General features: G+C 42.6%; 2 protein-coding genes across 7 annotated transcripts in view, besides 1 other annotated feature; one reads left to right on the forward strand and one right to left on the reverse strand.

Annotated features, from left to right (window-relative positions):
- Window positions 1-25329, reverse strand: part of Pgant9 (Polypeptide N-Acetylgalactosaminyltransferase 9) — a 59682-nt gene that overhangs the window by 6870 nt on the left and 27483 nt on the right. For 4 of the 5 annotated variants that reach the window (NM_166188.2, NM_166189.2, NM_001103872.1 and 1 more), the window contains 4 exons: window positions 19102-19470; window positions 18870-19034; window positions 17882-18075; window positions 895-1113 (listed from right to left, as the gene is read on the reverse strand). In NM_166188.2, coding sequence (NP_725602.1) covers window positions 895-1113; window positions 17882-18075; window positions 18870-19034; window positions 19102-19470 — 947 coding nt within the window. Of the gene's footprint in view, window positions 1-894; window positions 1114-3766; window positions 3890-17881; window positions 18076-18869; window positions 19035-19101; window positions 19471-25329 lie in introns of those variants that run through there. The other variant, NM_001103873.1, reaches the window with a different exon arrangement.
- Window positions 8384-8435: a mobile genetic element.
- Idgf6 (Imaginal disc growth factor 6) lies at window positions 10918-13647 on the forward strand. Of its 2 annotated transcripts, NM_001299570.1 has the most exons (4): window positions 10918-11104; window positions 11514-11795; window positions 12244-12819; window positions 12882-13647. In NM_001299570.1, the coding sequence occupies exons 2-4, from the start codon at window positions 11666-11668 to the stop codon at window positions 13532-13534; spliced, it is 1359 nt and encodes a 452-aa protein (NP_001286499.1). In that variant the 5' UTR covers window positions 10918-11104; window positions 11514-11665; the 3' UTR covers window positions 13535-13647. The 2 variants fall into 2 exon arrangements, with proteins under 2 accessions (NP_001286499.1, NP_477081.1); NM_057733.4 differs by lacking the exon at window positions 10918-11104 and having other exon boundaries at window positions 11597-11795.

Genomic DNA, 25329 nt, shown 5'->3' on the forward strand with positions numbered 1-25329 from the left:
AATTCGCTACTGCAAACTAACTTTCATAAAGATATAAAATTATTGAGTGCCATTAGATTAGCCATTGTTATATTATTTTGTATTATTTTGAAAGGTTTTTCATTCTGAATTTTCTTTACCCTGTCTAATATATAATGTTCCCTACAGAATATATATCTAGAAAGGTCAACCCCCTTTGGGCTTTACTGGTGATTATCGAGGCCCAACCAACTCCGCTGGGAATTGGCAGGTGCCCAATTGGTTAGTTCCACTCTAGGTATATTCGGGCTTTTGTATGTGTTACGCCATTGACATCAAAACAGTTGCCAAACTTTTGTCAAGCGTAAACCGTTGATAATTGAAGCTGCTCCAAAAAGTGAAGATCCAGGGGGAATAATGGATGGTTGTGGTTGGGGAAAGGGGGGTCTTTGGAGCGGGTGAACTCGACAAATATACACACACTAACAAACACACCATCACAATCACTAGATACCATGCTGCAAGGACAGCCGCAATGCATGTCCATGTCAGTGAGCGGGTGTGTGTGTGTTTGTTTGTGTGTGTGTTTGTGAGAGAGGAGAGTCCTTGCAAGTCCATGTCTGTGCCATGTGTGCCATGTTGCTGCTTTGCGGCTACTATTCGACAGAAAGGAGGGACGGGCGGCACGGGGTCACTAGGATTGGGCTACTGTTTACCAAACACGAAGCTCTGGACCGGATTGGTAACTGGTCCTGAGGCTACCCACTCATGTGGGCCAGGAGTTTTAAATTCCAGCAGACCCACTGCCGTTTCTTAATGAGCAGTGGGCTCTCTCTGTCTATCGGAATTGGTTTTGTGTCCGTCCGCCTGACTGTCCGCAATGATTTGCCATTTTCTGTTCGGGTTTCTTTTCAATAATTGATCGATTGCACTTACCTTGTAGGGCGAACGTTTCCGGAATATGTGTCCCACGTGAGAGCAGGGAACTATCTCCAGGGTGCCGCCGCACATCCAGGTCTTGAAGGATAGCTCCAGATTCTCACCGCCCCAAATATCAAATCCAGAGTCATAGGTGCCCAGTCGATCGAAGAACTCTCTGTCGATGGAGAAAAGTCCGCCGGCCATTGTGGGTGAGTAGACGGGTTCGGCGGTGCTCTGGAATATATGAAGCAGAAAGAACCAAAGGTAAGAGCAATTTCATTTGGCTAATTGATACTCGCCAGCACTGAACCAGAGATAAACACTGAGGAGGATGTGCCACAAGTGGCATAGCACCTGAGCAAACTTTTCGCAGTCAGCCACCCAACATTTTCACCCATCTTTTTTGGGTAGCACAAAGTTTTCTTTCTCCCCCAAATATTTTTTTTTTTTTTTTTTTGGTTACTTTCAACTGCTTGCCACAAAATACTTGAGGCTACGTTTTATTTAGTACAACATTTCCATTGCTCCCCCGCCTCGAAAGTCCCTCTCTTTCTATCTTCTAAGGGCTATCTCTTTCACACTTTCCATCTGCTTTCACAATGGAGAATTTGGTTGTAATTGAATATTTGGTCTGGGGCCCTGGATTTCGCTGCTGGTAGCATTTAATTGGAGAATTTCATTCTATACTGGAGTGCAATTTAATACCTTTGCTTTTGCCTGAATTTGTGTAGTTTCGCTTGTGCTTGTGCTGTGTTTGCACTTTAGTTGATGCCAGCCACCAGCTGTTATAAAATAATTAAAAATAAATAAAGTTTTGCACTGGTATTTACTTTGTTTTGCTCATTTGTGTGCTGCAGTGGAAAATAAATTTTAAGGCTAAATAATTCAGAAAGTTGTGATAACACGTTATTCTTTACTGAATCCTGATGGCCAAGTACTTTTTTGGACACTCCTCATGTTTTGAAGTGTTTCTTTTGTTTAGCTTAGAGATTCATTGAGGTTTTGCTAAGAGACTTGCACTTGCTTGTAATTGTTTTAATAAATTTTAACCATAAAGTTGTGCAGTCTGAGTAGTCATTGTCTCGTTATTGTTAATCAATTATCTGCGAATGAGGATTTTTATTCAAATAATGTATTTATTGTGATTGCCTTCCATTGAATGGATTGCTCTCTGGGGAGACATCATAATAATTTTCGCTATTACGTAACAATGCGAAATGTGCGACAGAGTTTGCCACCAGTAATTATTGCGTATACGCAACGTGGAAAAGGCCAAAAGGATACAACCATGAGTGTCGGCTAAGTTAACATACACAATTGCAGGTCAGTCATGTAATTGAGTTTCATGAGCGAAAAAAAGCGCTGACAAACGTAAAACAGAAAATGGCAAAATAAATGAAATTGTCACAGCAAAAGCCCAAGGGGAAAAGCCGGGAAAAACCGGGCAGCCAGGATGAGTGGAAGACAGCTAAAAACGTGTAACTTAAAGTCAACAAGAAGTGGGTGATCCAAAAGAGAAAAAAACATCCGGCTACCGGACAACCAAGTGAAATCTCCAAACGCGACAAGTGCCACTGCTCTCCGGCGCAGGAAAAACCCGCAGCGGAGGGGTTAGGGTCCGTCGGAAAATTCGCAGTGTGACATTTAATAAACGCCTGCAATGGTTCGCCGAAAAACGGGAGATGGGCTCAAAAACTAAAGCGACAGGCCCAACAATGTGAACGAATATGCGAAACGCACCGACTGGATGGGGGCGGTGGAAAATGCCGGGGAGGAAGGGAAAAAAGTTGTACTGGCATGCAGGCGGCCATTTTTTGTTGCCACCGGAAGTGACAGAACAAATAGCAAAAGTGAAAAGCTTCAAGGTGGTTCCGAAGGGGGGGGGGGGGGGGTTTCGAAGCCGTGGTTTTCTGCATGCGAGTGTAAAAAAGATTTCTTTTGTTGTTATTACCCAAACAAGCTTCGGTTCTGTTCTTTTTTTTTTACGCTTTTCCTGTGTGTGTATCCGCTTTTGCTTTCCGTTTTCTCCGTTCGGGAAATGGAAGTAAAAGGCACAAACACTATATATATATATGTATATATTTGTATATGTATTGAAATAAAAAAAAAAAGTTTCTCCATAGCGGGAATAAACTGAAATGAAATAAAATGCAGAGCTGAATAAATAAATATACACGAAAATATGAGTGAAGCGTGCGCTGCCGCCGCTGCTGCAGTTGCACTTGCTGTTTGTGCAAACAACGCGGCAGAACTTTTCGCTTTTCCAAGCCCTCGCACCCCCAATTTCCCGTTTTTCCCATTTTCCCGTTGGCCCGCATTTGTGTGTGCTTGCCGTTGGCTGCATATAATGCAGCTTAAATGATTTAAAAGCGGGCAAATAAACGCAATTTTTATGGCCGTGTCATGTGGCGTTTTCAGTGGGGTGGGGGGGCAGAAAATAAAAATGAAAATCGTGGCAGGAACCAAAGAAAATTGGCAAACAAATTTTGAAATGCAACCGCAACTAAATAATTTTAAATTTATAGATTCTAAACCGAATCTAAGATTTTGTAGTGCAAACAAAACTTTTCACATAATTATAAGCAAATAATATAGTTTCAATTATTCAAATTACATTCCACAAGTGCTGCTCTTCATTTACGGATGAAAAGCTATTTTTTGTTCCATTTATAAACAAAGTGGCAATTAATTGCGTTTTTAATTGTTTGCCCAAAACAAACCTTTGATCGTACGTTTAAATCAATCAATTGCGTATTTAAGCGAACAATGTATTTTTAAATCGACCAATATGGCCGCAAAGTACACAATGAATTTTCGAAATAAATTTTCCGTAAGCCCTTTTGTTCACGTTGCTTTCCTTTTGGGGGGAATATATTTTATTTTTTACCTCTAATCCTGCCACAAGGCCACTTTGCGTAACTTGGCAGTGCCAGGAGCTTAAATAAAAATTCATGCCCAGGAACGATCAATTTTTCGAGAGCTACATATAAACAACGAGCGAAGGAATAAAACAAATTTCCAAGCCTGCCGAAAATAGAGCTTAAAATGACAAAATGTCAAAAGTAACTTGAGCACAATTCTCTTTCACTTGACAATTTGGATATCAAAATAAATCACCGGGCATTCATAATGGTTAAAGTGTGTGACACACTTTATGATGAGAAATGAGGGGCGCATCTCAACCGCCCTTCGAGGACCGAGTCAACCGCAAATTAAGCAAGCGAAACCTTCAGAATGCGGTTCGGTTTTAAAGGCCTGGCTTTGTGAATAATGTGCTAACCTGCTGTGGCTTTCAAGCCAAGACGCCTGTGAAAACCCAACCCAACCCAACCAATCCTGCGTCCTTCAGCCGTAAAACCTCTTTAGCGGAGGTGAATGTGGGAGTGGCGCATCAGCGTATCCACATTAACATCAAATAAAACAGTCACGTCGAGCGGCAGGAGGCGACCAAAAAAAAAAAATATATGCCCACGAATATCGTAAATGTCAGTGGAGCCTTACGACTGGCTGCTTCTCGGATGTCTTAGGAACGAGGCGCTCTGGGATTCCCACCGGGCACGCACCAAGTGCCGATGGGTCTCTTAGCGCACAGCAGGCAGCGGTCCAGGGGGTAGCAGGCGATGATAATGTTTAAAAAATGCAACAACGAGGGGATGCCCAGGAGATGATACCCTGTAAATAATTGGCATATTTGCAGTGGAGAAGAATTATTATCCTTTCTACTCTAGATTCCACAATTATTATGAATAATTTTCAAGTAGTTTCCAAATACATATGTTAGCCAAATTATATACCCTCTGCTACCCTGTATGCTGCTAGATGTAATGCTCGAAAAAAAAGAAGACGTTGTCGGTAGGAAGCAAGACAGACACGCGCGGAAAAAATGAATATAACGCTGCTTGACATAATGTGAAGTTGACTTTGACAAGTGCCTGTGCCTCACCACGCCCCCAAAGGAGGCGGCACCGCAAACACCCATACACACGCACACAAGCACACACACACACGGTTACATGGAGGCATGAAGCCAGGATACAAGGATACAGGATACAGTACACAGGCAGCATCTGTGAGACGGTGGCAAAGTGGCAACTTAGCGGGGCCAACTTGAGAGCTTCATACGCCCGAGTTGCTATTTGCATTTCGAGCCAAGCACCAAAAAGTCGCAATCTTGGCCAAAGTTAATAGTTGAGGAGTGCTTCAGGTCAATGGGCGGCTGACTGAAGAGCAGCGGAAGCGGAAATGGAAGTGGATTCGGGATAAGTAGCCCTGCATCTGCATGTATCTATTTGTGTGCTACAGTTTGGCTTATTGCTCGAGTGCTGCGAATCCTTTCCGTTCCTTTGACTCCTGCTTAACCCACTAGGTATTGCCAAGGAAGTTGGGCTGCTTAAAAACGCATTTAAATGTTTAATGTAGCGAACAAAGACACACACACACACACACACACACCCGCATACAGCACCACGTGTACAGGGAACGGGCGCTTAAGGTGTGGTACAAATTAGCATAAAAAAGTTGTTTCAGTGCTCTGCTGATTTTGCTTTGATTACCGGTTCACTGGACTGTTAGCAAATGCTTAACCGCCCCAAGCCCCCTTCACAAGCCCCTCAACCAATACCATCAGCGTTAAAGAGGAAGATAAAAAGTCAGGGGCGTACAGGAGTCCAGATTTAGTGTTAAGCCGTGATTTCAAGTTAAATTCCCAGGGGATATTATAATTTTTTTTGTTTTTTGTTTTTCAGCTTTAAGAGAAGCAGATAACTCGCTGTGTGCCCTTGAAAGCCATCGATGCTTAGTTTCGTTGAATGTCAGCTTGGCAAAGTTCCAAGAAAGGTTTTTGCAACTATAAAAGCGGAATTAAATCCCCCACCGTTTCCATTTACCTAAATCCTTTCGGTACCCCTCTTGCGTGGCGCTCATGGCAACAAGGGGGGCTGCAATAAAACGCAGCAGCGATTTTCAGGCGCGAAAGCGCGTGCACAAAACTTTGTACGTTTTTACTACGCAGCGCATCCTGGCGCAAAGGTCCTGTAGCCGTCGGCAGATCCCCTGGACCAAGTGCAACTTTGCGTATTAAGCAGTAAAATCTGGTGGCGAGAAACGCGCAAGAAGGAGGGCGGCTTAACTGTTGGAAAATTAAAAGAAAATGCCAAATGCTCGCCGGCAGGCAGGCAGGCTGGCAAGCTTTCCGCCAGTACACTTGAAACCTTCAACTCAGCCGTCCCCAGGACATTACTAAATTACGCTGTCAAAATGGCAGAAGCCTGGCTAACAGCACGTGCTTGACCCAGCCAAGGACGAGCCGAAAATCCACGCTTATTTAATTTGTTCTGATGTTATTTAAGCTCTTAAGCTCGCGAAAGTTGGCTGCTACACAGCGAAATAAATGGCCATAGAAATTTACATGTGTCGCCAGTATTGGATGGTAATTTTGGTATTTTCTAATGGCTTCATTTAAATTCCTCTCTTGTTTCAATCCCAAGTCACAAGAGAGTATTGTTTCATCTTGGTTAAAGTTAATTTTTTCCTAGGTGCACCATTTTTACCATTATCCCAAGGAAAATACCACATTTACCTTTGGCCTTGTCCGCATTCGTGGGCAGTACCCTCCCAGTTTTCTACCTCTTAATTCTCCCACTTTCAAGGACTCCCCCGAAACTTGATGAAAGTGTAATTTTTGGTTATGCGAAACGCGTGCCCAATTTGCATGGCAGCTGGGCAGATGGATGCTTGATAGATGGGCAAGTTGGCGCTGGGAATTGGTTGGGCGGTAACTGCTCTCCAAGTACGTGCTTACATCCAGTTGATGAGCGAATATGGACGCTGGTCTCAAGTTCTGCATAAATTATGCATGCAATTTGACGGTACGGCGATTGCCGGAAAATATGCACCTATTAGCAGTTAACAAAATGCAGATGGCTCACTTACTGTGACCCATTTACATTCATTCTCTAAGCAGTTATGTAGATTTTAATGGGTCAGTATTTGCTGGATTTTACAACGCCAATTGAATAAGAAAGTTTTTACGAGAAATATAAATTGCGTTAGTTTTTATCGTATAAAAATGTTCTTTTTTTGTACTTTGTTCCCTTAAACAGCGAGTTTTCTCACCAAATCCATTTTAACGCCCAACAGTTAACAAAAAAGGCAACAAACACGCCCCTAATTCTCTCACATTTATCATTTCAGTGAATGTCATTTAGAATGCCCCACATCCATTAGTTGCTGTAAATGGGGCTTAAGACATATTTCCCAAAAATGACGCTATGCAAATGAAGACCAGTTTGTGCCCGTTTGGATTGGGTTAACTGGCAATTTGCTGTTGGCACTGGCGAGGATCCCGCAACCAGAGTTTATAGTCCACCGCCGCTAACCAGAACAAATGTGCCACGGACATGACGACATAGTGGGCTATGCTCCTCCGCTCCTCTGGATGGAATGGCAGCTAATTAATAATACGAAATTGCGCTGCCGGCAACTGGCGATGAAAACCAAACATGGGCTGTCGCTTCCGATTGCCTGACCACCACGAGGGAAACGAGGATGCAGGATGCCGCTCCTGATAACGGCGAGCGACTGCGGCTGAGAAAAGCAGCGGAAACTTTGCCTAAATTCCATGGATGTGCACTTAAAAAAAAGTTGAGTATACATCAGCCAACAACTATCTGTATCCGAAAGATACTATTTTCAATATTATACATTACAACATACTGCAAAACCAGCTAAGCGTCCGCTCAATTTTTAGATGAGAATAAAGCATCTCAAAGATCTTCGTTAAAAATACAATACTCTTCCTTTTTTATATTCATTCATGCATTTTTATGTTCGAGCTTAGATGGAATAGTTTTTTCCACTCTTCATATATTGTGTATGCACCCCATTTGGAGTGGCATGAGTTTTGGCCATCGCATCGTTTGCGAAAATTGCTTAAAAATGAACCCGACGCTGACAGTTGATGGATGGTCTGAAAAATTTGGTTCGCAGCCGATCGTCCTTCTATATGTATGTGCGCCACGCCCACAACTCTCATCATCCGCGACTAAGTGTTTGCTTCGGGGGGCGTGGAATGGCGCAGAAGGGGCGGGTGGCAGGAAAACGGCTGTGCCTGCCACGGGTTAAGAGTTGCTGTGGAAGCTTTAAAAATTTCATATATATTTTTAGTGCTTCAGTTGTTAGTGCTTCTTCCACTTCCTGTGCCTCTGCCTCTGCTTATTTCCATAGTTATTTTTCATGCATTTTTGCAGCAACGGCATAGTGGGTGATATCATACTGTTGCTGCTCTCCCTTTGATGTGTTGTGCTTCTTTTTTCCAACGCCCCTCGATTTATACCCGCTACTCGTTGAGCAAAAGAGTATATTTGTTTAAGATCTTATATGGTATCATAAGTCCGTATGAACTTAAATAGTACTCCGTTTTCTTATCAATATGAATGAATATGATGAACATGCCCCCAAACTTTCAGATTAAACTATTTATTATAAGCAAACAATCTTTTGCCGACTGAGTGAAGGGTATCTGATAGTCGATGCACTTGACTATCGAATTCCTCCTTGCTTTTTTTCGTGCTCGTCGAGTGTGCTGTGCATTTTTACGAGCGTTTTTTAATAAATCATGCGCCACGTAAGCTGACTTTCATGCACAGGATACGTTTCCCTGCTCCTTTACGTAAATATATACGAATATACGAACATACATATATGGAAGTGGGTATTTCGTGTGCGGCTGAGTGAGTGATTTGCATATGTTGTGAGGGCCAGGGCTGGAAAATTGCAGGCCACAAATGCACTTTGGCCCAATTAGTTACCCGAAATGAACTGAGCCGAAAATTGCTTCGCTTTCGGCAAAAGCTTCAATCTGCATCTCATCGTATGCCATCGGCCATCCCTGGTCACCATCTGTCTTATACAGCCACAAATCACTCCGGCCACGCCCCCGACGCCCATCGAAATGGTCGTTAGTCTCGGGTTTTCGGGGTTTTTATCCCCCTGGGAAAAATGTTCTGTTGTGCCTTCGCATTGGGTGCAAATTAATACACTCGCAAAGTACGAAGCAAAATTGCGAAGCGATCTTGTTGCTGCTCCTTCTGCTGTTGCACTTGCTGCGGTTTTCCTGCTATCATGGGTTAAGGGTAGGGGTGTAGGGGTAGGTGGTGTCTGTTGGCGCACAGAAACAAACGAGCAGCCAACAAAGTTTTCTCTGTTTACTGGTGTGTGCTGGTTTTTGCCCTCTGCCCAGGGCTTAATATGCAGGGAGATATGCTGGTGAAAAAGACGCAGAGTTTGAGAAGCGATACAGTTGAAATTCGATAGGTAATGTTTTTTTCTCAGAACCAAATACAGTACTAAATACTAGTACTTTCTTACTTAAGCCCAGCTACTATCTCAGGAATACAAATAACTTAAAATGGAGAGGGAAAGCACTTAAATACCATTTAAATCATATATCACAAATGCTTGCTAATCTTTCACAAGAAGTTCTATCGTACATGCAGTGCTCAGCATTTCTCCTCCCTGCTGACTGGCTCGTTATAGACCGCCTTCAGTGGCTTGGCTATTCTCATAATATTTTTGAAATATTATTAATGCCGGCCAAAAAGCAGGCAACACACTGCTGGCCATCTGCCAAGCGGTTTCACTTTAATCCACAAAAGTGTATCATACTTCGGGGCCGCTCATAAATATCAAATGGAAACGTGTGTGAGTGTGTCTGCTGGCTACGCTTTTAATTAAAGAGCACCGGCTTTTAGCTCGATATAATAAACTGAAATATAGACAGACCAGCAGGCAAGCGTGGCAAGGGGGTGGGGGTAGCGGAAAAGGGGTAGCGGAAAAGGGGCAAGCGGGAAGAAATTTTATAAATTGCCATGACAAGCCCTCAGGCCCCGGGCCCTAGTTTCACTCAGCTCTCCGCAGAAAACCCATTTTTTGCCATATTTTCCCCCCATTTTACCCGCCACCACCTATCCCAACCATCAACTCTTGTTACAACATTTCAATTAAAAGTTAAACGTGCACGTAATTATGCGGACTACAAGGAAAATGTGTAAGTAATATTCCGCTGGCGCTGACTGAGCGAAAAGCGCATGGCGAAAATTAATTAACCAAAATGCGTTAGGCGAAAAAAGAAAAAGCTTTCGTAAAAATTAGACAACGACCAAAAAAAAAAACTTTGAAAAAACTCCTGTGACCTAAAATGAAACCTTTTTTCCATGGCCCTGCGTTTTTATTTATTTAATTCGGCCAGAAGCGCTCGTGCATGTGATTGGTTTTTCGAAGCTAAAGCTTAACCCCGATTTTTTTCACTCACTTTCCGTGAATTAACACCCACAAAAGCCGGAAAAAAAGAGATCAAAGCAAGACTGTTAATTGATAATGTAAAAAATTGAAATTGCAGCAAAAATAATTGAGTGCCAGGCCAACAGAGTTCTCCCTACACACAAATAAACCGAAGGGAGATGTGAGAATTGGATGTCAATTTCATTTGCCCTTTCATTGTAGGTACCCATATGTACATACCTACAAACATATGTCCATGAATTCTAAAAAACAATTCCTCAAGTTACATACAGATAGATGAAATGGCAAAAGTGGATATGTGGATATGTGAGGAAAAAAACTAGAAAGGGCAACGCGGACTAAGTAACTGAAATCGAAGGAGCACACACTCCACTTCTATGGCATGAATTATTAAAAAAGAGAAGACATTTCCAGCACTGAACGAAAAATGCAACTCTATTTCAAATGATAAAAATAAGCAAAACACGCCATTTTGAAGATACTAAAACCGTTTGGTTTACATTTATTTTGAAAAAAAAAAAACCAGATAAAAAGTTTTTTTTTACTTTTTACGAGGCGAGGAAAATATTGTATAATATTACTTTTAATTTTAACTAGTAATCAATTTTTTTCGATGCAGAACCTGAAAATCAGCATGTGTGACCAAAAGAGATTCAGAACAAAAGGAGGCGAGTGGATTGAACAGCGATTAGGGCAAGCAAACACAAGAATTATGGCAAAATCAACAAGAAGGAAACTGGGGGAAACAAAGAAGAGACTGGAAACGAGAAGCCCAGGCTTAGGGTTCAGAACAAAAACCCCAAATCGAGGTCGGGAATTGATAACAGCGGAGCAGCTGTAGCCTAAAAGCTCGAATTTGGCGATGCCGAGGCACAAAAAATTCATGAGCAGCAGCAAACAAGAAAAGAAAACAAACCAAAGATAAGTGAGTTGAGGAAAAAGAAGCAAAAATAAAATTTCTCGACATCTAAGTCGTAAAAATTTAAATATGTTTGTGCGAAGCCCACACAAAAGTACTGGAATTAATACAGTGGAAACAAGCTTAGAAGGACGACTTACATGTACAAGTCAACTAAGGTCTTCCAAAATAGTTTAAACCAGTTAAATTCAAGATGAGTGAAATATAAAATGTAGTATCATATTTTTTAAGTTTTATAGTCAGGTGCGTAGGAATAAGCGCTGTCAAAAAGAAAGTATATATTTGAAATTAGCAACTAGCAGTAGGTATAGGCCTAGTCCACCTTATTCACTCTCCACTGTATTTATTTCTAATGATCGCACGTCCGAGCTTAGCTTTGTTTATCAGCTCACACTTTGCTCTCAACCCACAACAGCAACAAAAAAAAAAAAAAACAAGAACAACAATGACGACCACGTCTCAACCTTCGACAAGCTGGGATGCGAAGTAAAGCCCCAGTTTCAGTTCCAAGTCGACACTTGAGCGGCGCACAACTCAACGGTATCAAGTGAAATCCGCGAATCAAAGATGATCATTAAAGCCCTAGCGATCGTTTCGCTGTGCCTGGCCAGCATTCAGGCCTCCAAGGTGGGAGCTCCGCAGTTGCCCAAGAAGCACCTGGTCTGCTACTACGATTCCGCCAGTTTCGTCAAGGAAGGTGGGTACATTCCGCATGGTTTTACATGGTATTACTTACTTTGTAATATACTTTGCCCTCTTAAATATTATATAACCTCCAGTGGAAGTTGCTAATTAGCAAAAGTAAAATAAGAAAACGAAATCGAAAACAACGACTAGGCTTATCAACAAATACTCGGAACTCGATTTGTTTAGTTTGTTTGCAATTTGGGTCGAGTGTGGAAGCGATAATCGAAAAGTAAATCTCACCGAGACTGGTCGTAAATTTAAAATAATTGGCATAACTAAAAGCTTTTCAATTGCAACAAAAATGTGTGAAAGAAGTCTTTATTTAATTTTAAATAGATTTCTTATCTATTTGCCATAAACTATGTATTAAAATGATGACAGCACTATAAGACAGAATCCAGGGTTTTCCCAGTACGTAAATCCCTTCTCCTAATCGCCGAATCCGCTCTTTAATCTAGGTCTGGGCAAGCTGGTAATCGATGAACTGGAACCGGCTCTGCAATTCTGCGACTATCTGGTCTACGGCTATGCCGGAATCGAGCGCGATTCGCACAAGGCGGTGAGTCTGAACCAGCAGTTGGATTTGGATTTGGGCAAGGGACTTTACCGCACGGTGACCCGCTTGAAGCGCAAGTATCCCAATGTCAAGATCCTGCTGAGTGTGGGTGGTGACAAGGACATTGAGCTGGACAAGGATGCCAAGGAGCTGCCCAACAAGTATCTCGAACTGCTCGAGAGCCCCACAGGTCGCACTCGTTTCGTGAATACCGTCTACTCGCTGGTAAAGACCTACGGATTCGATGGCTTGGATGTCGCCTGGCAGTTCCCCAAGAATAAGCCGAAGAAGGTGCACAGTGGAATTGGCAGCCTGTGGAAGGGCTTCAAGAAGGTCTTCTCCGGCGACTCGATCGTCGATGAGAAGTCCGAGGAGCACAAGGAGCAGTTCACCGCTCTACTCCGTGATGTTAAGAACGCCTTCCGTCCGGACAACCTGCTGCTCTCCACCACTGTTCTGCCCAATGTGAACTCATCCCGTTAGTATTCCCGTTCGCAATGTCTAGAGATTTAAATTTTAAAACGAATTCTATCAACACAGTGTTCTACGACATTCCCGCTGTGGTCAACTATTTAGACTTTGTGAATCTGGGTACCTTCGATTTCTTTACACCCCAGCGTAATCCCGAAGTTGCCGACTATGCCGCACCCATTTATGAACTGAGCGAACGCAATCCCGAGTTCAATGTGGCTGCTCAGGTGAAGTACTGGTTGCGCAACAACTGTCCCGCCAGCAAGATCAATGTGGGCGTGGCCACCTACGGTCGCCCATGGAAACTGACCGATGACTCTGGCGACACTGGTGTTCCGCCGGTGAAGGACGTCAAGGACGAGGCTCCAGTGGGTGGTAACACTCAGGTGCCTGGCATTTACAGCTGGCCGGAGGTCTGCGCCCTGCTGCCCAACCAGAACAACGCCTATTTGAAGGGCGCCAATGCTCCGCTGATCAAGGTTCAGGATCCTGCCAAGCGTTTCGGCTCTTATGCCTACAGGGCAGCCGATAAAAAGGGCGACAATGGCATCTGGGTGAGCTTCGAGGATCCCGATACTGCCGCCGATAAGGCCGGCTATGTGCGCACTGAAAATCTGGGTGGAGTCGCGCTATTCGACCTGTCCTACGATGATTTCCGAGGACTCTGCACCAACGAGAAGTACCCCATCCTGAGGGCCATTAAGTATCGTCTGACCAACTAAAGTGGGAGTCCAATTTGATTTATGTATAGCTGACCATGTGAAGAAAATGCTTGATCAAGAAATATATTTGTCCCATTTATATTTGTAATGTCATAAAGTGCCTCAGAACACATAATGGTTTCAGTTCATTTTTGGGTGTCAAAGGAAATATGCTCGGGTTAATTTATATCAGTTATGTGCTACTGTTCAGTTTGGTACACAAAGGCACATATAATATAAATTTCAAATTTGGCAAATAATTATTGATTGCCTACGCAATTTAATTGAATACCGAATTCATGTTCGAAATATAAATTTCGCTATCGCATCTTCTTGGTTACACAATTTTATGTATCGATTGTTCGTTTCAATACAGCAATAATTTGCGACACGCTGTTCATAAATTACACAATCCGAAGACCCAGGGGAATATTTAGGCATTCGCTGCGGCTTGTGCGCCAATGCTGTTTATGCTCCGATGAATAGCCAGAATCCAATTGACTTTGACAGAAAATACTTAATCGGCTTCATTATTAAAGCAACCAGAGTGGCTGACACCCCCATCGAGCATCGAGTACCCAACAAAGCTGGCAACGAAAGCTCCAAATTGACTGCTCAACATTTGTCATTGAAGCGAAAACGTCGAAAATTTCGCATACGCAGCGTATTACACACACGGAACGCGTAAGCTATAGCTCTGTGCTATGCACGATTTCACAACTACAACCATTGGCAGACAAAGGCACAAAAAGGCTCTCGAATGGGACCCAACAATACGAACGAACGAAAGAAATGAAATGAAACGTGATGAGAGCAGCTCTATCTTTAGTCCTCCTCCTTGTCCCAACCACTTTCGCCTCTCACATCATCTCCTGGGGTATTAGAAAGCATTTACCTTTCCGCCCAGGAAAGGTTGGAATTGGAACCGACGAGCCACGACGACAGCCTAAACAGTTTTTTTAAAGGTAAACTTTGCCCACAATTTCGTATTTACGGAAGAGCTTCTATGGGGCGAACATAAAAACTTTACTGTGTAATGGCGGAAGAACAAGGCACTCAGCAATCAACATATTGGTTAAATTCTACTGAAAAGAAATGGATATATAAATGGAGGATATATGATATTCATATTTTTCGCATTATATTAACTTCTAAACGCTAACGTCAATCAATTTCCAATAAATTTCTAGTTACACCAAAAAAATTCGACTCACGTTCCGGTTACAGAAGTCCTCCTGTATTTCGGTTCAGATACAAGGAAGGATATACCATATATGGGTATCAAGAGGGAGGAATGGAGAGCGCGTGCTACGAGGATTTGGCACTTCAGGCATACTCTTCTTTATGTATATTTGGCCTCTCTATGTACAGTTAAACGCTTTGGCCAACATTGCGTATGAGTGCTCTGTGTGCTCTATGTTTGCCTTTGGCTCCTGCAGCACGCATATTGCGCATACGCCCTGCTGGCCACGCTATCAAATAAGTTTTTACTATATCTGCTCCTGCTGCTGCTGATGCTGATGCTGCCGCTTCTGCTACTCTTTATACTAAAATAATTGGATTAGTATTTCAGCGCCCCTCGCACAGCAGCCAACTACTTTCCGCCCCTGGGATCTGCTCTATGAGAATTTGTTTGCACCCGTAGTTTTATTCCAGATTTTTTTCTCGTTGCGGGGATTAGTTTTTTACTGCTCTGCCACATACAAATGTTCGTATATATGGAAGCCTGCGGTGTTCTGCCAACCAAGCGAATTAATTTTCATGTTATGTGCAGTGGTTTCGGGAATATTTAAATATATATATATATATATATTGCTTTGAGTCGGCCAATATGGTAAAAATGAAAAAATACATAAACTTTTATTGGATATTAGTATAAAGCTGTGATGTTATCCGACTTCGAATACGTGAATAATATTTCAACGAATATTCACCACTTAAGAAAACCTTCGGAGATGATTAACTGCGACAGATTTAGCGGAATTTTCTTTTTAAAATTGGATTTGATTGATTTGCTGATGGAAAGGGAGGCCATTAGCCGAGTTCACAAGCTCCTTTGCCGATGGATTTTGCGATGGAATATAAAAATATATATATGCTGCCAGCTGAAAGCAGAACAACTTTTACCTTGCAGCAGCATCAGGATCCGCCAAGGAAATACAAACAAAAGCTGAAGTAGCAACTTTGAGTGCAGGGGAAATGGCACTGGCCATAACGAATATGTATTTTTGATTCCCCATGCTAGTCTTATTATTGTTGCTGTTGCTGTTGCTCTGCTGTTTCTGTTGCTTCACTGCTGCTGGCAACTCGTAACAAGTTAAGCAACTTTGGACAGACATCAGAAGTTGCTGGAAGGATTTTCGTTCAGGCAGCTTTGGGACTGTCAACATCTGTGCCCGTCGGCAGCCGAAAATCCCTGGAAAGAGGATGGAGTTTATATCCCCCAACAGTTGAGCTTTGTTTGTGCCACCTGGCGTGGCATAACTCAAATAGATATTAGAAATTAGCAATCGGTTGAGAGCATAGCTTAAACATTTTCTTGGTGCAGCCATTTTAACCAACATTTTAAAGCAAGCTCTTTTCACTTTTCATGTGCAGGAGAAGGAAAATGGAAAATTCTCCGCGTTGCCCATTATCTTCTCCCTCGGAAAAGCACACACACACACACAAATATACACACACATGGCGGGGAAGAACATTTATGGGTTCCAGCAGCAGTTGCCTTCCGCCGGTCGGTCGGCAAATTGCCAATGTTGCTGCAGACGGGAAATGCTTTACTTGATTTAGCTGCTAAGTGCAACTTGAGGCGAGGATGGAGACAGAATTTACCACGCCGCATGCTGCCAGGAAGCAGCAACAATTCCGGCCTGCGCAGGGATTTTTCGGCAACAATCCTGCCATAAATCCCCCTGGCGCTTGTAAAAACAATTATGCCAGATATTTACGCCGCAAAACGGCGATGCAACAGAAACAGAAACGGAGGAACCGACGACGAAAATTTGCCGTTAACATTTTTGGCTTTTAATTGCAGTGTCATGGACAGTGTTATTTCGTTCCCCTCGCTTCATCTTCTCAGCCATTTGCAATTTTTGTGGCCTTGCCACAGGCGGCGTATGCGTAATATATCGCCTCCATACGCCGGGAATTAAGGCAATTCGCACACAAGAATCACGGTAGAGCACGGTGTAATTATGAACTTTTAATTAAAGCATTAAACAAATAGTAAATTGAAACGGCCTGCATTTCTCGATTGCATTTGCCTCGTGTATGTATGCCAGGTGAAAAGCGGAAAACGGCTTTGGCAAGCAGGACTTTCACCCGCTTTTACACATGCGGCAGCAGCTGTCGACGGATCTGAAAAGCCATCGACAGTTTCGAATGGCCATTTGTGAAGCTCCTTTGGCCCCCATCACCAAGCGCGGGAGTATCTAATTGCTTGTCAGTGTATGGGAAAAGTTTGTACGTGCTGGGCGCAGGCGGTCATAAAATAAGAAAATGTTCTGTGAAAAAGTTGAAGGGATAGATAGAAACTGCTAAAAGGTGAAAAAATCATTTAAACTTTCAAGGAAGTGCAAAAACCCTGAGACATGGAAAATAATCATTCCGGGAAATTGTAATGTATTTTAGAATTATCGTATGGAAATTTAAAAGCCCAGTTTTTGTTCGTTAGTCTTCAGGTATTTACTTTACTGCACTTTGATGCTCTCCATAAATCCCATTATTCTTATTTAACCAAGAAATAGGGATAGATAGACCTTAAGAATCCTCTATTTTACGGTTATAGCTTTTGTAGCTCTTTAAAAATTCCGGAATGCTTTACGGCTATTCGCCACTATCCAACCGTATACATACATAACTAAGCAAGGCTATAACTTTTCCACTAACTTCAGTCCAACTAGAGTATGAATTTGCAAGCTCATCTGCGCGAGGGAAACGACTCTTAGTTCTAATAGCTCATATTGCGAACGACACTTTTGTGGCCTGTACGTGAGAATGGGTGTTTGTTTCCGTTTCCCACTTTACCGTTCGTACGTGAATGTGTGTTTGTATTGACAGGCGCATTCCCTTTCCACGGCAAACATTCAGTTTTTGTAGTCACGTTCGAGCGCTTTAAGCGGCTTCATGTTTTTGGCATTCCGATGGGAAAAACTGCCCGAATGGAGTTAGAAAGCAAAGTTGGAGGATATGGCTATAACCCTGGCAACGTAAAACAAACATAACTAAAAGCAAACATTGCGGTATAAATGGTCATGCATGTTTAAGTCAACCGCACAAAAACCGCTCATTCTATGGTGCCTAATATCTTTAGTACACAGCAAGAAATTATAGCTGAACGGTTAAAATTTGTAAAGCTCTAACTTCACTTACATTGTGGCGCTTCCTTTCACGTTCGGGAACCGGATGCCAGCTGAACTGAAGATTCCAATCGAATCCTCCGACATTAACTCCGCCCGAATCGCGATAGTGGTACTCCAGGGTCTCATCGCTAATGACATCAATAACGGGACACACGACAGTGGTGGAATTACGTGCAATTCGGTCCAAAAGTGGTTCAAGCCATCCTGCAAAGGGATACCATTTAATATTAAATCATAAATCATCATAGAAGGATCAAAATAATATGGAAAAAATGTTCGTTTGCAGTCTGGTTTAATTGCTTTTTTCCATCCATCAACGGAAGAGAAAAATGTATTTCACTTTGTGCTGATTTTGTTTACTTTTCGGCAATCATCTGTCAACTTTCTCAATAAACTAAATTGATTGCATTTTTCGTAGCTCTACGCTTTGTCTTTTTGCATCAGCTTAAAATAAAAGGAGAAAATGAGAGGCAAAAAATGGTAACAGAGTTGGCCTAATGCCGAAGATTAAGTGATTTTTCTAGAGCTAGGCTCTTGTTTTATTGGCATTGTGTGCGTCCCAACGGATTTCCTTTGATGGCCATCAAAATTGAGTATGGCAAAGAACAGTATACTCGTCATTAAACGAGATACGACGTGAATCCGTTGGGAAATGGACAAATCTCGGCTAACAAAAAACGATTGTTATAAAAGGAATCTTTAACGTCACTCAAACGTTAAACCTTTTGAATATTTAACTCTTGAATTCGACTGAACGCTGTCATATATTTACATATAATTCAAATATTTATTTAACCTGAATTTTTTATGGACCAGCATTGGCTAACAAAAGTTGGTTAGTCAATTAAGAGCTTAATTTTGGCAATTAGCATATTGACAATATTGCAAATTGAAATGGAAATGCCCAAAAAAAGGAAAGGTGGAAAAGTTGTGGTTGGAAAAAAGTGCAGTATACTTTTAGGGAGCCGGCATATTTAATTCACTTATTTTCAACTCACCTTCGGTGCACTCGCAGTGGGAATCCAAATAGGTGAGAACAGGGGACTTGGCATGGTTGGCACCCAAAATTCGGGCTCGGATCAGACCCTCTCGCTTTTGGCCACGAATTATCTGGACTTTGGGATAGGCAGCAAAGTAGTCCTCCAGCTGCCTCTTCAAATGAGCTATAATATAGAGATAAAACAATAAGAACTCAAGTAAAATGCAGAAAGGTATCATATCCAAACTCACGCATATCGCTGTAGTCATCGACGAGGATTATCTTCCCTATTAGATGTTCCGGCGACCTGTCCAGCACTGAGTGAACTGTTCTCAACAGCACGGTCCAGGCTTCGTTGTGGAAGCAGATGATGACATCGGTCTTTGGCAGATTGGTTAGATAGCGCGCCTCGTCCTTGCACCAGGCATCTCGAGGATCGGGCAGAGTTCGATGAACGGATATGAGATCCGATACATATTGATTGAAGGCGTTTTTGGTCCAGCCATCGTCAACGGCCTTCTTCATTTCGTCGGACATTTCCTTGGGCAGGCGCACGGGTTTTCCCAGCTCGCCAGGATTCTCCTCAAAGTTCGCCGGCGGATCAATCACTTTTTTGCTATCTGCAAAATAAATAAACGGCAACAGGAAAAATGATAAGTGTCGGCATTACTTTATATTTTCGCCCAAATTGTGAGTCAAAGGTAAACTGAGCACCCGGCAGGATGAAGATAAAGCTCTGTTATGCGTGAAATTTACGACAAAATACAAGGACAAACACTCAGCTCCTAGGTGCATTGCACATGAAAAGTCGCCATCATCAGAGGAAGCTGCTTCACAGGGTCATGAAAAATCGTTTGCCTTGCAAATTTGCGCATATGTGTGAGTGTGCTTCTGTTTTCTCAACCCCATTTTTTCCACCCTCATGCATGCGAGTCCTGTGCTATCAGTGTTTTTCTTCTTGCTGTGCATTTTATTATTTTGTTATTTGCATTTGCATGGAAATATGAATTCCCTGTTCTCAGCTGCTAACTCCACACCAGCTTTTCCACCATACAAAGCCGCACTCCTCGTGGTCCTGAATCTACATCTGCTTTTTATGCGATTTGTCAACCACAACTGACACTTATTGGGCATCGCCTGAACGCGTGTCTGTGTGCGTGCTTGTTGTGCTTTGGAAAAAGGGACAACATTAATGGAAAATTCTGCGAAGACTTGCTAACACACAACCTGAGTCGCTGCTCGGGGGGATTACACATTTAATTAAAAGTATTTTCCTTGCTTAAACTCAATGTTATTTTACTTTCAAACGGATTTAAGACGCTTTCAGAAAATAATTTTAAAATTGGTTTGTGTTTTTGGGTGCGAGTTATTGAAAGACAAGGCGACAAAAAAACGTTAGTTATTATCAACTAATTTAAAGTTTATTATCCTTTCAAAAATTTTATTTTTATCTCTGCACATCAGAACTATAAAAGAGGTTTGTGATTTTTATTTCTGTTAAGACAAAGGTCTAATGAATTTTACAATGCGAATATTAAAGATTTTATAGCAACCTCTTAAAGTTCGAACATAAGCTTAACATTAGGTTTTGGAATACGATTTCCAAGCCAAACCGGTTAATTTAAAAACCCATAAGAACCTAACAGAATTCTCGACGACTTAATGGTCGTGTTAACTGGTTTTCTTCTGACTAAAGTCATCTCCCGATTCGAGCCAAATTAAGAAGCATATTTTTTTTCTGAACCATCGGACGCATTCTAGACATTCCCAGTGGCCAACTTTCAGGCATGCAAAAACATTTCAATTACCACAATCATTTCAATTTCAATAAGCATAAAAAAGCTAGCTGGGAAAATAAAAAGCCATAAATGGCTAGGATACGAATAAATGCAAACGGGGGTCGGGGGGATCCACCATGGATACCAACCGCATTATGCCACAGAGGGGCCTAACCAAGAGGCCAATCAGCCGACAATAAATTCGCTTGCACAAAAATGGAAAATAAGAGAAAAACCATTAAATTGCCCAGAGGCGGCTGGCTTAAAAGATAGGGGAAGCAGGTTGGCCCAGAGGGGCAGCAGGCAGCTCGACTCATAAATTTGATAATTTGTCGCCGGTTGCCGTAGTTACAACTTCATTGCGAAATATTCACGCGTGCGCCAAGGACTCTAGCTCGAAATATCCTTTGTACCGGGGGGACTCCTGATTTGCCCATTCCCAAATCCTAACCCACACCACTTCGTAATGAAACATTTTTGCATGCTGGGCTCGCACACGCATCATCATAATAAAAAACAATAAAAAAATATATGCCGAAGGCTCGGGGGCGGGACTGTAACTGGATTTTATGCCTTTTATTGATTCACTGTAGCATATTTATGGTCTCTTTCGATATTAATGATTCCGCCCAACAGCGCTGGCGTTCTCAATTCCCACCAATTGTTGTCCCTTTCTCGTCCGGCGGACCTCGATCGAAATAACCCAATTATGGTCACGCCCTTTGGACAAAGGTGAGTCCTACAAAGTTGTATTTTATTTGCAGCTTTTCGTTCTTCTACATCGCTATAAATCTCAAGCTGTGTCTGATATGGGTGGACATTATTTGCAGTTCGCCAAAAAGGTATTTCTCACATAAAATCTTAATTAATCAATGTGTTTTCTGACGTGTTCTTCAATTATACCCCCTTGAGTTGAGCCTTTTACATTGAATAAATCACAGTTGACAATTCACTCAGTGTTGCAAATTTACAAACTATTTGCTGTCTTTTTTCTTAAATATGACAACATAAATCAATTTCTAGGCCTAAAGTGATTGGCGTTATTTCTGGCTCTTATGTATATATTTCTTGAACTAGTGCTATTGAAACAGTAGAAAGAAATACAATGGGCTTAACTTATTCATTTGCATTGTCATCAAATAAATCCCATTTTCATATTTCCGAAATATTAGTTACTCTTCAAATATTCAAGTTGTAAGGATCTCTTAAAAAACATGTTTTGTTCTTAGCTTATCCCAATAAAGTTAGGTGATAATTGATCAATCAGTTGTCAACTACTTCCGTACGACATTTGTACATCAATTCACCTTCAACTTTCCTGCGTTTGGCAAATCGAAGTTGACAATTTTTTTTGTCGGTCCTGTTGGCTGTTCAGCGCGGCGTATGCGTTATATTTCGATGTGCCACACGAGGAGCATGAATGCAGGGGCGGCGGTGGGGTATTTGCACGTTGGTGGAAGAGAATTTGGTGGGGTGTGTGGCAAGACAAAAGGAGACAATCGCAGCGAACAGAGCTCGAGGGACACGCCTGAGCGTGACAGGAAGCTATAAATGTTTTGTTATAGACAGCGACAGCAGGTGGAAAATGGGGGCGGTGTGGTGGCTGTACGGATATATATCAAAGAGGAAGGGGGCGTGGCCACATGACAAATGCTATCGTGTGTGTTTGTGTGTGTGTGTGTGTGTGTGTGGGTGGGGGGAGGGAAAGTGACGTATCGGGTGTTTTGCCTGCGTGCCTGCGTTTCATCATCATGTTTTCCGCATAAAAGTAACATAATATGCCAAAGTACCGTTATTTCGCCTAATGCCAAGGGATTTTCCGAAAGGGATACGTATATATATACCTATAGATATTGGGTGTGCGTGTGCATGTGCCTGTGTGTGGCCCATAAATAGCAATAGACATGCGAAGAACATGAAACAAATCAAGAACTGGGATTAGCATTGATTAAAAGCAACGCGGGGGACGACGCACAGGCACAGGCTCAAATCAATCTGACCCAAAAGGGGGCGTGACCATACTGCCGTGTATATATAAAATCATTATCGCTGCTAAATTGTAAAAACAAGAATTATGCATATATGAGAAGCAGAACGAACAACAAAAAAAAAGATTCAAGGCGATCGGGAGGTAAAAGGTGGCCAGGGAAAACGGGCCAACGATCAAGATAACATGGCCAGAAGGCTGGTTCCCTTGGTGCATTATGTGTGTGTATGGTAGGGTCCGATATGCCGGGATGCGCAGTGAGGGGTATGTTGGGGGTTAGTTGCCTCAAGAAACCGATGCGAGCGCGCGATAAACGTCGTGTTGCAGCCACTCGCAACCTCTTCCCATTTTAGCCATTTCGGTGGTGGTAACGCGCCCCAAGGCCAAAGCCAATAAGTACAACAACACTAATTACCAGCTATGAACACAGAGCCGAGAAACTTAAGGGGCCCTGCAACAAGATCCCCCGATGAAGCAGTATGCCACAGTGGTCACCTTCAATAGCCCCCCATGGGGAGTAACTTAAAGTTATGGCCCTCGAAAGAATGATCTATTTCCAGACCATAGCCCCATTCTTAGTTGATCCACATGCGAAGTTGTAAAACGATCTAGGCCCTAGATCTAGAAGAGATGTCTGAAGCACTTGGCTTGTCTTTGAGAGCCATAAACCAAAGTTAATGGGTTGCTTTCAGGAGAGTCTTTAAAGATTCAGATAGGTAAAATGGGTTCCGTCAAATGCAAAACATCACAATCAAGCTTTATATAGACACCATTAGTATTCCATTATATCAGGCGTGTAATAAAACGTGTTGATTTGCTTCGAAAGATCCGTTGGGAACTTGTAATGTTTTTGCGTAAGCTTGGCTCTGTAATTATTTCTAATACATTGATTATAGCTAATTAGTATGAAATTTATGAATAGGTCGCATTGCTAAAAAAAGACACGAAAAATACGATATTCTAATCATCAAAATTTATCAGGGATATAAACACAATCAGATTTTTACGCCTAGCAATATACATTTTATTAGATAAATGTGATGATAGCGATTGGTGCGTGTTTTTGGCCAATTCAATTATTAACTTTTAGGAAAACCTTTGGCATGCTTCACTGTCCTAAAACACCGTATTGGCTTCACTGTGCCTGAAAATCAATAGTTCGCCCTGTGCGAGCTCTTTTCCTGGGAGTGTTGGTAAACGTTTGTAGGCTTGCACACAATTTTGACGCCATGGGGCAGCTGCGGATGCATCCGATGCCTCCGATGTTGCCGATCTGCCGACTTGCTGCCCAGGATCGGGGTCCAACTTGTAGCTTTGCCACCTCAACGCTGATGAGCAGATGCAGCACCACGACTGCGAGGATGATGATAATGACGAAGGGGCATGGAATGAGTATGTATGATGATGAAGAAGCAGCAAGGAGCGAGGAGCGAGAGATGCAAACATGATATGCGAAATTGCAAATACGTGCATTGTCTGCCAGGGAGACTAGATCTCCCAGCTGAGCACCTCCATCACCCGGTTCCCCTTTCGCTCAACCGAACGACCACATGCTGATGCAATCTTAAATGCTTGTTCCACATGCGAGGCAATAGATGAAGGAGGGTCTTCGGTACAGGAAGCTACAAGCTACGGACCCCGTCGCCTAGGCCTCATCCAATTCCCATAGCCCATTTGGATCTGGTGCCAGCCCCTTCCCGCCTCGAAATTCATGGCTGGTTGGCTTTGGTCTGGCTTCATTGATTTGCCTGGGCGGCCAGTCAAGTGTCCATTGAGTAAAATCCCAGGGCCAGCTCCTAAGCCTTGACTTGATTAGTAAGTAACATTATTTTTTTTTTGCCCCGCCAAATGCTTAATGCGAATATCTATCTCGACGGAGCACCCGCCCGCTCTGGATTCCCTCGCCCTGACATTGAAAATGCTGTTTGGCAGCAATTCCAAGTTGTTAAGTGCTGCATGTTGTTCTCCGGGCTATTCGGGTTGTTCGGATTGTTAGTGTGCTCCGCTGGCATCATCGACATTGTTGTAAAACTTGTTAGAAATTTTCTTAAAGGCACAAAGGCGGTGGCCAAAAGAAGGAAGTGTGACAGCAGCAAGTTTTCCTCGCAGCACAGGGGGAAAGCTCTCGGGTTGGGAAGCGGGGAATGGTGAACACAGGAAAGCAATATGTGTTATTATCCCCCGTTTGGTACGCTTCTTTCAGCATCTTGTATCGAAACGGGCTAGTGACCCAAAATGCAATCTACCAAACAAGGATTGAGGATGTGTGACCGTAAAAAACGAGCTGGAAAACTCAGAGCGTGGGGGAAAATGGGTGGAAAAGAGGTGGAGGATCTCGCCTGCGTGTGCATTGAATTGATGGGAATTAGTTGCAAGCGATTGCGTGGAAATGAAGTGCAAAAAACTCCACTCTTAGATGCAAAACGAGGGTGGGAGCCTTGGACGAGGAAAAATAGAATCTCTGGCGTCGATAACAAGACCGGAAAAATTCAGCTGAATAGTTTGGCGTGCAGCGGGGAATATCGCAGGGATCTGAGTCGGAAATAAATGTGCAACTGATTTCAATATAAATGCTTATTGTTGAGCACAGAACAGAGGGAGAATGCCGGATATACTGGAAATCCCTCGATAAATATTTTTTGGAAAATGAGAATAGCCTAGCTTATTGTATAAGTTTCTGTTATATCTACAAGGTAGATTTTGTACGACAAACT

Source organism: Drosophila melanogaster, chromosome 2R (genome assembly GCF_000001215.4).
Source record: "Drosophila melanogaster chromosome 2R".
NCBI lineage: Eukaryota > Metazoa > Arthropoda > Insecta > Diptera > Drosophilidae > Drosophila > Drosophila melanogaster.